Source organism: Pseudophryne corroboree, chromosome 3 (assembly GCF_028390025.1).
Source record: "Pseudophryne corroboree isolate aPseCor3 chromosome 3, aPseCor3.hap2, whole genome shotgun sequence".
Classification (NCBI taxonomy): Eukaryota; Metazoa; Chordata; class Amphibia; order Anura; family Myobatrachidae; genus Pseudophryne; species Pseudophryne corroboree.
Window position 1 is genome coordinate 684900391 of NC_086446.1, and position 12825 is coordinate 684913215.

The following is a 12825-nucleotide window of genomic DNA, read 5'->3' on the forward strand; positions in this document are numbered from 1 at the left end:
TAGAGACCGGATCCCATAACAGACAGACATAGAGGTACAGTAGGAAGACCCTGCTGGCAAGTTTACAATCTATGATGATGGTGATGATAATAATAATAATAATAATAATAATAATAATAATAATAATAATAATAATAACGTAGTATGAGTGCTTGCTGTGTGTGTGTGTGTGTGTGTGTGTGTGTGTGTGTGTGTGTGTATATCTATATATTAGATGTATAATATGTGTGTATGTGTGTGAACTGCTTCTGCACACTGATATACCCAGAGCAGAGAAGGAGGCGGAGGGCAGCACACGTACCAAGCACGGGGGGCGGGGACCAGGACTCCACTGTGTGTAGGGACTCGGGAGCTGAGCACGGTCGGGATCAGTCTGGGGAGGGAGACACAAGGACAGCAGAGGGCACCCTGCACGCTACAGTAGCAGCACATGGCACCATAATCAACACCAGCACATGGCAACATTATAACCAGCAGCTCTCTGTCTGCATCCCTGGCACATGGCATGGTAACCAGCTACCGTGCATGAGCTTCCTGCCAAGGCTCTGACTACATCCCAGGAGTTCCCATCCATCATGTCATATTCCTAGAGACCTGCAGTCTGTCATCTGTGCACCCAGCCTGCAACATGCTGGCCTTTGGAGTGGTGGATGTGTGCGTCCAGGATGTGGAGAAGAGGAGGAATCCCTCCAAGCACTATGTGAGTAGGGGGGGGGGGGCATCCAAAAGTTTCAAATCTGAGTGTGACAGCTCTGGGGGTGGCTGTGTTTAGATACATGTATGTAGTAACAGGGCATGCACGCCGACCTCACAGCATGCATACACTCAGGGATGCATGTACAGACTCAGAAACACTCGTACACCTAGACAGCGGAGAGTGTGTGTGTGTGTATATGTATATACACATATGTATATGTGTGTGTTGTACTTGTGTGTGACATTTTGCAGTGTTACAGTTGCATAGAGTGACAGATTATGCAGCAGTTGTGTTTATACTGTATATATGTGTACGGCTCAGTATATAAGCACTGGGAGTGAGGACAGATAGAGAGAAGCATGTTCAGGCTGCTTGGATTTCCCAGGCAGTTGATCTGCTCGTCTGTAGATTGTCAGATACTCACTGTAACAAATGGTGCAGTCAGATCTCCCTTGGATACAGTATGATAATCCTGTTTGTAGTCCATCCAGCTGCTCTCTAAACACCAGTTCCCCCAGGCAGTTTACTTGTTACAGTTCATAGCTTGTGGTTCCATAGGAGAGATTATCTTTCTTACCAGATACAGCCAAGCTAGCGTGTTGCTGTTTCTGTGAATGGGTTTTATTGTATGTAACCTTTATATACTTATAGTGTATCCTGTAATACTACTGTAATAGTACTGTATACTGCATCTGGCAAGCAAGCATGCACCAAATGTCCCATTTCCTAAGATACAATTATAATGCGGAAAAGAAGACTGACATACTGTTTAATGCGACGTGTTGTTGGCTATGACTACAAAGGAGAATAGTTGAGTTCTGTATTGATAGTAAGACTGCAGGAAGAGGTCCCCCCCCCCCTTCCCCCTCCCCTGCAGCCAGTACAGTGGACAGAGATTTACTTTATTGTAGTTCTGTATGATATATTTGAGCCTTTTATACCATAGTAATGGTTTGTTAAGCCTATGGATACAGTTAGATATGTTAAAATCAATGTCTGAATAATTGCTGTTCTGTATTTGCTGGTTTGCGTTTACTGATACATATAGAAGTCAGCTAAGTAGTAGTACAACACATTTAGAACATCATGTGAATGTAAAATACTCAACTTTCAGTCTGTAAAAGAATTTCATAATTATCTTATAAATCCCATTGCAGTTTTCTACTAAATTGTTTATGGTAGTTGGTGGCAAGTAATGGTATTTTATGTATCAAATATGTCAATTAGAGGTATTCCTATTGTAATTATTACTGAAAAGAGGGAAGATTTGCATACTCTAGCAATACTGCGTGCAGTTTAATGTAAAACTGAGCGCTACATCTAAACGGGATGCAGTTAAAATACTGGATGTCGGGATCCCGGCGTTCAGGAGACCGACGCCGTAATCCCGACAGTTGGTGAAATACAGATGCCCGGAATCATGGCCACCACCCGGGTGTTCCCAAATGTTGGTGGGCACACGCCATCAACTGAGTGGGAATATAACATGTGGCGAGCGAAGCAAGCCACCAGGCTCTAAGCAAAGTGAGCGCAGTGAGCGCGCCAGGGGACTCGCTGCCGGGATTCTGACAGACCGGATGCCGCTGTCTGTATACTTACAGCCGGCATCCCGTCTGCCAGTAAATCGTATGTATTCCATCTGAATGACTTCTGTAAGTTACAGATATTGGGGCAGATGTATTAACCTGGAGAAGTGATAAATGGAAGGTGATAACGCACCAGCCAATCAGCTCCTAACTGTCAATGTACATATTGGAGCTGATTGGCTGATGCGTTACCAACTTGCACTTATCACTGCTTTATCTCTTCTCCAGGCTTCTTACATCTGCCCCATTGTGTCTTAAGGGGGGTACACACGGAGAGATCCGTGCTTAAAATCTAAGCAATCTTGCTAGATTGCTTAGATTTTAAGCACGGATCTGCCGTGTGTATGCCCTCCAGCGATAGTGATGCGCGGCCCCGCGCATCGCTATCGCCGATGCTAGATTGAGCTGCATGCAGGCTTAATCTAGCGGGTCGCTCACTTCACCGTTGTGTGAAGTGAGCGGCCCCCCATCGGCTTTCCCCCTCGCTCAGCACATCGCGCTGTGCTGAGCGGGGTGAGAGATGTGTGCTGAGCGGTCTGTGTTAAGATCGCTCAGCACACATCTCTCCCGTGAGTACCCCCCTTTAGTGTGTATGTTATTTACAGGAGAAATGTCCCATTTCATGTTTTATTGCAATTTTGTCCATTGTAAATTCTCCCTCCCTACTGTTTGTTTACATGACTTTCATTGTGTTGTCCTTGGTTTGGCGTGTAGAACAGTGTAGTAATAATAATAATAATAATAATAATATTAATAATACATAATCTAACTGCTAAAGTTATATAGGATAGATCCACCTGTAGATAGTAAATTGTATGAACATCATCTTGTACCCATAAATGCATATGCTAATAGACAGCAAAATGACTTTCTACTGTACATAGTAGACTGGAGTTAAAAGGAACAGGGCAGATACGCTCAGGTGTAAAAGTCACTGCTCTGCCTAATATTTGTATCCAGCACAATGTGCTTTATACACTGTGTAAACAATCACAACTGACATTAAAGTGTCATTTTCCCCAGTTCAGGGCTACTTGGTGAAACTTTGGGAAGACTACATGTAATGCTTGTGATCCTCTCTGTTACTGATGTAATTACCAAATCATCCCGTAGTATTGGCTTTGCTTCAACCGGCTTTGTCGTAGTTCCTTTCCTGTGTCATTGCAGAATATTGTTTTGTAGGAAATCCCTTTTTCCCTGGGGCTGTAGCTCTGTTTTACTTCATCTAACATTGGTTGTGGTTCATCTGTGTTCTTATCTAGTAGGAGATAGCTGTTGTAACTTCCTTTCTTTCGTAGCGAACCATATCGGCAGATGTCCACTGAAATGAGATCTGCGCATTGTACACAGAGCAGGCATTCCCTCAACACGTTTAACTGTAAACTATAATATACTGAGAGGTCTTCTTTAAAGCATACTTGACTACTCTCATGTAATGTCCTGGGGAGTCCCAAAATTTGTGGAGCTATCCCAGATTTCCGAGGGAGTAGACCAGCCTCTGGGGTCTTGAGGATGTGATTCACAGTGCCACACCTCTGCACCTCCCACCAGGGCCTCTCCCTCAGGGATATCCCTAGGCAGCCAATATAACAAGCCAATATAACAAGTTGGCAAGTATATGGTACAGGCAGCAGGTATTTCCTAACATGAGTCTAATCTGCTAAACTTAGATGAATGTATTGTGGTTGCTGTGGGGTATTGAGCCTCTTCTACCGCATTACTGAAAAGTCTTTATAGGCCAATTCAATTCTCCATGGCCGTGGAGCGCGGTTTGCGACCATCCATCATCTGTGGTTTTCTTCCTACCCTATAAAGGAAAACCGGTGAAGATGACCTACCATATTTGGCTATAATGTGCACAGTCGGACATTGCGGTGATGACTAGTGGCACATTGGCGAAAATTATTGTCTTCAAAATAAATCAGATGACACTCATCTTTACTAGCTGAGCTTATGCTGATTCATGGGAAGGGCCATCCACTGTCCACCAAGCCAAATCTGCCAACTCCAAAGCAGACCTGAAGGGTATGTGCTTTATTACCAAGCACATTTTCTGAACTCTGTTCTGCGATGCGACTTCACGTAATTGGGTGCCGTGACTTGTTACATCCTATTGATTGAAATCATTAGGCAGGTTTTAAAGTAAATTAATTACAGAAGGCATTTAAAGCAAAAAAAAGCATCTATTTCTGCTGTGAACTAGTCGCATCTGCAGTATGTACACCTCTTTTACCACAAGTTTGTGGAACACGCTAAGGGGGACATTTACTAATCAGTGATAAAAGTGGAGAAGTGAGCTAGTGGAGACGTTGCCCATTGCCACCAATCAGATGCTCTGTATACTTTTATAGTATGCAAATTATAAATGTTACGTCAATGCTGATTGGTTGCCATGGGCAACTTCTCCATTGGCTCACTTCTCCACTTTTATCACTGCTTAGTAATACCCCTTTCACACCGCACAAATAACCCGGTATCGACCCGGCATATTGCCGGTTGACACGGGTCGGCGTGCGGTGTGAAAGGGGCATAGCTGAAATCGCGGGTCGCCTGTTTATATTTCCTTTCCCCAGGGAACTTTGCACATTCTCAGTCCGGGATCCTTTGTGGACACTTGCTAGCAGCTATTTCCAACTATTTCTGAGCTCCATCAATGCCCTTCATTGTATGTTTATATTGGAATTATTTCCTGTTTTTAGCTTGTGATGTCTAGTTAATCAATTAATAAATTTATGTTATTTTATTAGATTTCATCCACAGTCTTCATTATTGGGGAAACATCCAGCGCCAGTTTTTTATCTGCTTTTTATAGTTTTCATTGGGATTGACAATCCCTACTGGCAGCTGTGACAGCGCGTCTGGGTGTGTTTTTTCTGACCTAGCAATTCAACCCGGGAATAAAGCAGTGTTATACCCGGGTTGAACACCGGGTCAGTGCCTAAGTAAACGGGCTCCTGGGTCAATGCGTCCCGGGACCCGTTTACTACAGCAGGGAGAGGCGGCGCGGAAATGAGCTCATCTCCCAGCGCAGGCTCCGCCCCCCGCCGAGTCGGGGAAGCCTGCAGCAGCGGCCAATGCTGGATCCCACCCGTTTCCAATTCCTGGGTGGGAACCCGGCATTGGCAGTGTGAAAGGGGTATAAATGTTCCCCTAAGAGTGTACCTGGAGTCACCTGGTGAGGAGACCCACACTAAGTCAGCGCTCCAATGCCCTGGACAGTACAAAGTATTTTCCAGTACCGGTAAATACATGATTAGAGAATACACACACATCATCCAGCAGCAGAGCTTTAACTGTTTTATGTAAAAAATGTCCAATCACACTATACAGCTGTTATATAACCTGGAAGGCAAAACCGAACCATGCATATACCTGCAGGGCACACTACAACCTTACTTGACTGTATGTGTCTCAATATAAGGATGGCAAAGGTCCAATTCAGCCCACTTATGGTCGGTGCACACAGTATCATGATCTGTAGAGTTTGGGTAGGGAGGAGATGTTAGTGCCAATATTTTCACCCAGTTTTGTGTTCAGGAGGGAGATGTATCAAAACATCTAAGGAGTGCAGAAGTTTCCCATGCAGCCAATTGTTTTCTAGCTAGCATTTATAAAGTACATAATATAAAATGATAGTTTGAAGCTTATCAGTTGAAACAGGCAACTTCTCCACTTTAACTTGCAATACAGGGGCATGAAACATAAGGGGAAGTGCCAGTGGGATTTTTTTGCACCACAGGGGCTGCCAGGTTGGCTTAGACTTTGTGCATCACATCCCACTCTTATCCATTTGTTTTGTGGGGTTATCCAATGCTAGTTTACTACACTCTAGTGACATCACTGAGGAATGAGGCACAGAGTGTAACTAACACCTAGTGAATGGATAGACTTCTTCCAAGAATATTGATTCATAAAATGGCTGCCTCCACTCTCTATAGGTCTGATTGGAGCGGGGTACCAGGCCCTGCTGATACAGGTTATGTCCACCTAGGACCTTCTGACAAGAAGAATGAAAGTGGCTCTTCCCCTGATGTTTGAACTATGTGGCATCATTATCTATGAAAAATATAATAATGTTGTGCATTCCTGGTTAGATACTTTATTGAAGAGCTGCGGTCACCCAGACATTGTTGTCACTAAGGAGGAGATATATCAAGCCTTGGGGATAAATGTAATAGGGTCCGAGTTGCCAGTGGTTCAGGATTGAGTCAGAGAATGGCCATATTTTTAAAGCGGCAATCATTTACACGGCAAAACCAGGTTTTGATGGTAAATGATGGTATTTAAAAATACGGCCATTCTCAGACGAAATTCTGGACCTCCAGCAATTCGGACCATATTACGGGTGGTCTTCAGTATGCCGCCGGCCGGGATCCCGGTGACCAGCATACCGGCGCCGGCATGCCGACACATATTCTCCCTCTTGGGGGTCCACGACCCCCCTGGAGGGAGTGCCCGCAAGGGGCTCATTAGCGCTCACCCAGCTGTCGGTATGCCGGCGGTCGGGATCCCGGCGCCGGTATGCTGGCCCCCGGGATACTGGCCGCCGGCCACTCATACTACACCCCATATTACAATTACCCTTTGGTGAGAGTTAAGGTGGGAAGGTAATAGGGTGTGAGAATCAGAAAGTGAGAGATTTCGAGAGATTTCTCCTGTTGTTGTTTTTTTTAAAGTGGCAATTTATATGGTAAAATCAACCTGGTTTTGCCATGTAAATGATTGCCACTTTAAAAAAAACCCAGGAGAAATCTCCCAAATTTTCTCACTTTCTGATTCTCACACCCTATTACATTCCCCCCTAAGTGTCTGAGTTCGCAACCAGTTGTCACTCCTACAACACACCCATAAAACAGTGCATCTTGGCATGTCTGAAAAGCTTCTTCCCACCTCATTTCTGACACTGTGCGCCTCAGACACTACTGCAATCTGCATACACACCATGGTATATGTGCGTTGTGCGACTTTCTAGTGATTTAGGAGTACATTTACTAAGCAGTGATAAGAGCAGAGAAGTGAGCCAGTGGAGAAGTGCCCCCATCATCCAATCAGCATCTCTGTATCATTTTATAGTATGCAAATTATAGATGTTGCTTCAGTGCTAATTGGTTGCCATGGGCAACTTCTCCACTGGCTCTCTCCTCTGCTCTTATCACTGCTTAGTAAATGTCCCCCTAAGATACATGAAACATTGACCACGTTTTGGAATATCAGCACAGCGTGCAACTTAGAATAAGGCCCTGAGGCGGACAGCCCCAGCAAGGAGCCGTGAATTGTTCAAGTCATAGATTTGGCACCATGCCAACCCTAGGAGATAAGACCATTAGGGGGATATTCAATTGTTCGAAAAGTCAGTTGGGTGTCTGTTTTTTCCTATCTAATAGACAGGAAAAATCAGACTCCCAACCGACTTTTCAAACATTTGAATTCCCCCCTTAGGGTTCTCTTCGCTGTCCAGGCCATGGAAACCTGGGAGACAGTGCTCGGAGCTTGAATTTGTTTGAGTTAGCATACTGGATGGCGGTTGTCATTGTCACTAACACTGGACTGTTTGGATTGAGTTCTGGAACCCATCACCTTGGACCAAAGAAGTCCTGCACCATGTGCGCATACAGTATGTCTGTAGGTCTACTGCATTGTGTATGACTGCCAAACGTGGGGTGACTTTGGTGTGTATATCTGTCATGCTGGTGGAAGGAGAATAGTGTGTCACTGATGGTTCCAACGACACAGCGACTTTCCTGGGTGGCTCATAAAGTATGTTATTTGTCTATTGTTACCTTGCATGGTCTAATACATGTACCTTGCACATTGATACATTTTGTATAAGTACTATAACCATTTGGTGTTCTTTGTTGTATAATATCCTACTTTATAATCTTATTTAATACTTTACTATAAAGATATTTGTCGTAAGTGTGAAAATATTTACCCATGACCCAATATTAGGGGTGGAAGATTATGGGCGCTGATCACATATGGGGATTGTTGCCGGATAGATCAGGGTACACTCTGAGCTGGGTTAGTTCAGGGCCAAGGGACAGAGGTTCCCCAATATTCTGACAGTGGGTTACCTCTTGTGATGTCCTCTTGTGCAGACCTGCATTGGTTGCAGTATACTCACGTAAGGTCACAGACGTGTTTTATGTAGCCTAGGCTCTATGATATCAAGCAAGTTCAGCCAATCCATTTGTGCTAGGATGCACGTTAGCTGTACTGTGGAGTTGACCTTGACCATAAATTCTCAGAGCAGCTTTTCTTGGCAAGTACAGACATGAATAAACCTGCGCTCGTGAATATTTCAGTTTCTGGCACAAGACCCCTCTAATTGGAAATCTTGCATAATTAAAAAATATTTGTATATTGATCACTTCCTGTTTAAACCACAGTACAGTATATAATTAGCCGCATTTCTAGTGTTATGACTAGACGTGACTAAGTGGTTCCGACTTATTTGAAGCTGAGAAAAGGTTGGCTCTATAGACTCCTGCCTTTTTGTTTTAACCACATCTAACCACCAGACTGCTGTATGGCCCTCGCACAACTCATGCTACTCTGTCTAGGTTTTTAGCCAGCAGATGTGACTTGTTTGGTCACACAGCGCATGCGTCATGGCACCTTATGGGCCCTACACATTGCGCAATCCGCCGCCGAGCTGCCTGACGGCGGATACGGCCGACGGGCGACCCGGCGGCGGGGGGGGCAGTGACAGGGAGAGAGAAGATTCTTCACTCCCCCCGTCACCCGGCTCCAAAGCAGTGCAGGCAAATATGGACGAGATCGTCCATATTGGCCTGCATGCACAGCCGACGGGGCACCAGCGATGAACGAGCGTGGGGCCGTGTATCGTTCATCGCTTGTGCCTTCACACTGAAAGATATGAACGGTATCTCGTTCATTAATTAACAAGATCGTTCATATCTTTGAGTGATATCGGCCAGTGTGTAGGGCCCATAAGTGATGTCACTCGCAGTGAGGATTTATTTGCAAAGCGACAGTCAGGGACCATTTGGGGGAGAAACGGGGAGTGGCTGCAAAAACATAGGCGTGTCCTGACTGTTTTGAGGGTGTGGTTCAGGCTGTGACTGCAGTCCTATACGCAGAAAACATGGCGTCTTTGTCTCAAAACATGCGTCTGTGTATGCCAATGCTGTGTTTTACATGTCCGCCTGTAGGCGTCTCAGTCCATTTCCAGGCTGCAGCTGCTTTAGCATGTTTTCGCACAGTAGCTGTGTACAAAGACGCATTAGCATACAACTCTGAATTAGGCCCAGAGTGTGGTTGTGTTTTTGTGTGTGCTACAAAGAATCTTGCTTGTTTCTTGTGACAATTTGGTTGTTGATTAGTGTAAAATCTTTGTTTTGCTCTCATCATTAAAACATTAAGCACTTTACATGAATACTAGCTTACTGAAGAAAGAAAAAGGGAATTAAAATTGTAATTCTAAATTGTGTAGCATTAAGGCCTTGTACACACAGGCGATGAAGAGGTCTTGTCATATTGCATTGTGGGCTGCATTGCTTCCACTGGGCTGCATGTAGTGTTGGTTCATGTCTTATCATCTCTTATGTCATGTCAGTGTCCTGCATTCACAGCGACAGCCCTACTGGGCACAGATAAGCATTTGCCAAATGTCACATACAAGTGGTTACAGTGTGTTGATGGCTTCTTCATCCTGAATTACCAGAGATCGCTTATTGGTGCCCCTATGTGTGATGGTTGCATTATAATGTGGTCTTTAGCAAGAATTTCCTTGTACAGGTTGAGTATCCCATATCCAAATATTCCGAAATACGGAATATTCCGAAATAGGGACTTTTTTTGCGTGAGAGTGAGATAGTGAAACCTTTGTTTTTTGATGGCTCAATGTACACAAACTTTGTTTAATACACACAGTTATAAAAAATATTGTATTAAATGACCTTCAGGCTGTGGGTATAAGGTGTATATGAAACATAAATGAATTGTGACTATAGATACACTTTGTTAAATGCACAAAGTTACAAAAAATATTGGCTAAAATTACCTTCCAGCTGTGTGTATAAGGTGTATATGAAACATAAATACATTCTGTGCTTGGACTTAGGTCCCATCACCATGATATCTCATTATGGTATGCAATTATTCCAAAATACGGAAAAATCCGATATCCAAAATACCTCTGGTCCCAAGCATTTTGGATAAGGGATACTCAACCTGTATTACCATATGACCTGTGGCCAGCACTTTGGTAGCTAGTGTGAGTGGGGACACATTTTAGAGCATCCTCAGGATAATATGGCTCAAAAGATACAAGTTGGATTTAAGACCTTTTGGAGGAGATGTGTCCTAAAGAGGACTACTGAAAAAATTGCCCATAGTACATTCTATAGACTAGCTAGAATCTGATTGGTTGCTATGGGCAACTTCTCCACCTGTCCACTTTAGAAAGTTCGAACATCTCACCATTTCTTACATGTAGAAATGCATTTGACATCAGTCTTCCCCCTTTTTGCCTTTCCTCACATCATACCAATGACCCTGTCATATGTTGCACTGTCCTCACTTACACAATTGCACTAATGGATGGGTCATAGCTTTCTGGTGTCGGGTATGTTAGCACCCCTGGCAGGTCCCTGAGCTTCCTTTCCCCCATCTTGGCAGTGCAGGAGTGCTGCTAAAAAAATATGAGGTCACGGAAAGAAAGCATCTCGCTAGTTGAGCGTTCCTCTCCTAAAATGCTCTGTGCTGCTGATTTGTAGCCAGGATCATCAATTCTATTGATATACGTATGAGCAGGATATAGAGATTACTATAAAGTGATTTTACCTTAGTTTATGAGCGCTATAAAATCGCTTTAGTTGTCCTCAGTGATGTACTTGTGAACTTTGACCATTGCATTTGTTTCATTTTGAATGATATACACTCGCAAGGGGTAAAACAATGTTTAGAATCCATGCTTTTGTTTTTATAAACTTCATAGAAACACAATTGTGGCATGTTGAAACATTCGAAAGTTGATGTCTTTGCAGTATCAACAACTGCGGGCGGTGATCTATTACATTTGTGATTAGTTATAGATAATATTAAATTCCTTTGTGTATTTTTATTTCATTTCATGTTTATATATCTTGTAAGTTATGAATATACCCTCAGAGCCAAACAGAAATGAGCTGCAGGATCTCTGTTAGGTTTTGTGGAACAATAGGACATGAAAAGTTGGCCTGACATTATACTACATGGATTATCTTATTACTGTGTATTATCATGGTGCTTGTGACATCAGAATAGACAGCTCAGCGGTATGGTTCTAGGAACTCTCCACTTATATACCCACCAAGCACTTCAAAGGAATGTTTCTGGGTTACTCAGCTAGACCATTGCTTTATAAATAGGACATAAAAGAGGCAAGAAGTGAGCTTATGTAAAGTAGAAATGAGTCACGGTTGGAGGGGAAAGACCATAAAGAGGAAATACATCCCAAAATGCAAGAAAAAGATTGAGATTTTCTTTTCCCTGATTCAACGATGAGCCGGAAAAGCCATGACTAACATGTCTGTAAGCAGAGTTGGTCTAGCACAGATGTAATTTTCTCAAATGGTGCAATGCACATGCAGAAGTCACAAGCCAGGTTCATCTCCTGCAGATTGAGTACATAGTCATAAGACTCATATAGTAGTTATGTCTGCTATTCCCACTTCCGATGCCTACATACAGTACACGGTCAGTGCCTGCAATTCCCACCTCCGGTCCCCACATACATGGCCAGTACCTACCATTCCCACCTCCAGTCCCTCCATACATGGTCAGTATCTGCTATTACCACCTCCAGTACCCACATACACTGCCAATACCTGCCATTGCCACCTCCAGTTCCCCCATTCACGGCCAGTACCTGCCATTCCCACCTCCAGTCCCCATATATACTGCCAGTGCCTGCCATTCCCACCACCAGTCCCCACATAAACGGTCACTGCCTGCAATTTCCACCTCCAGTCCCCACATACACAGCCAGTGCCTGCCATACCCACCGCGAGCTACAAAATTGGTTAAGGGGTTAGAGGAAAGGCTTACTAGGATTACGAGGAAAGGCTTACTACAGTAGGTTGAATATGTATACACTACAAAAGAGGTGTCTAAGAGGAGATGTTATTAATATCTTCAAATATATAAAGGGACATTACAAGGATCTATTAGGCGATTTGTTTATTGAGAGAACTCTGCACAGGACACGTGGTCACTCTCTGAGGCTAGAGGAGAGAAAATTTCGTACCCAACGTAGGAAAAGGTTCTTCACAGCAAGGGTCGTAAGGATTTGGAACTTTCTGCCAGAGAAGGTAGTAATGGTGGACTCTGTAAATATATTTAAAAATGGTTTAGAGCCTTGCTAAAGTATTCACCCTCCTTGGCTTTTTACCTATTTTGTTACATTACAACATGTAATTTCATTTTTTTTTTATCTGAATTTTATGTGATGGATCTGCACAAAACAGTTTAAGTTGGTGAAGTGAAATGAGAAAAATTTATATTAAAAATAATTTTTAGAAATAAAAATGTGAAAAT

At 43.5% G+C, this 12825-nt stretch overlaps 1 protein-coding gene across 6 annotated transcripts in view; it reads left to right on the top strand.

Annotated features, from left to right (window-relative positions):
• The first annotated feature begins 325 nt into the window (after positions 1-325).
• Positions 326-12825, top strand: part of SH3PXD2A (SH3 and PX domains 2A) — a 530104-nt gene continuing 517604 nt past the window's right edge. For 5 of the 6 annotated variants that reach the window (XM_063961976.1, XM_063961978.1, XM_063961982.1 and 2 more), the window contains exon 1: positions 327-700. In XM_063961976.1, coding sequence (XP_063818046.1) covers positions 629-700 — 72 coding nt within the window. In that variant the 5' untranslated portion in view covers positions 327-628. Of the gene's footprint in view, positions 701-12825 lie in introns of all 6 variants that reach the window. The other variant, XM_063961980.1, reaches the window with a different exon arrangement.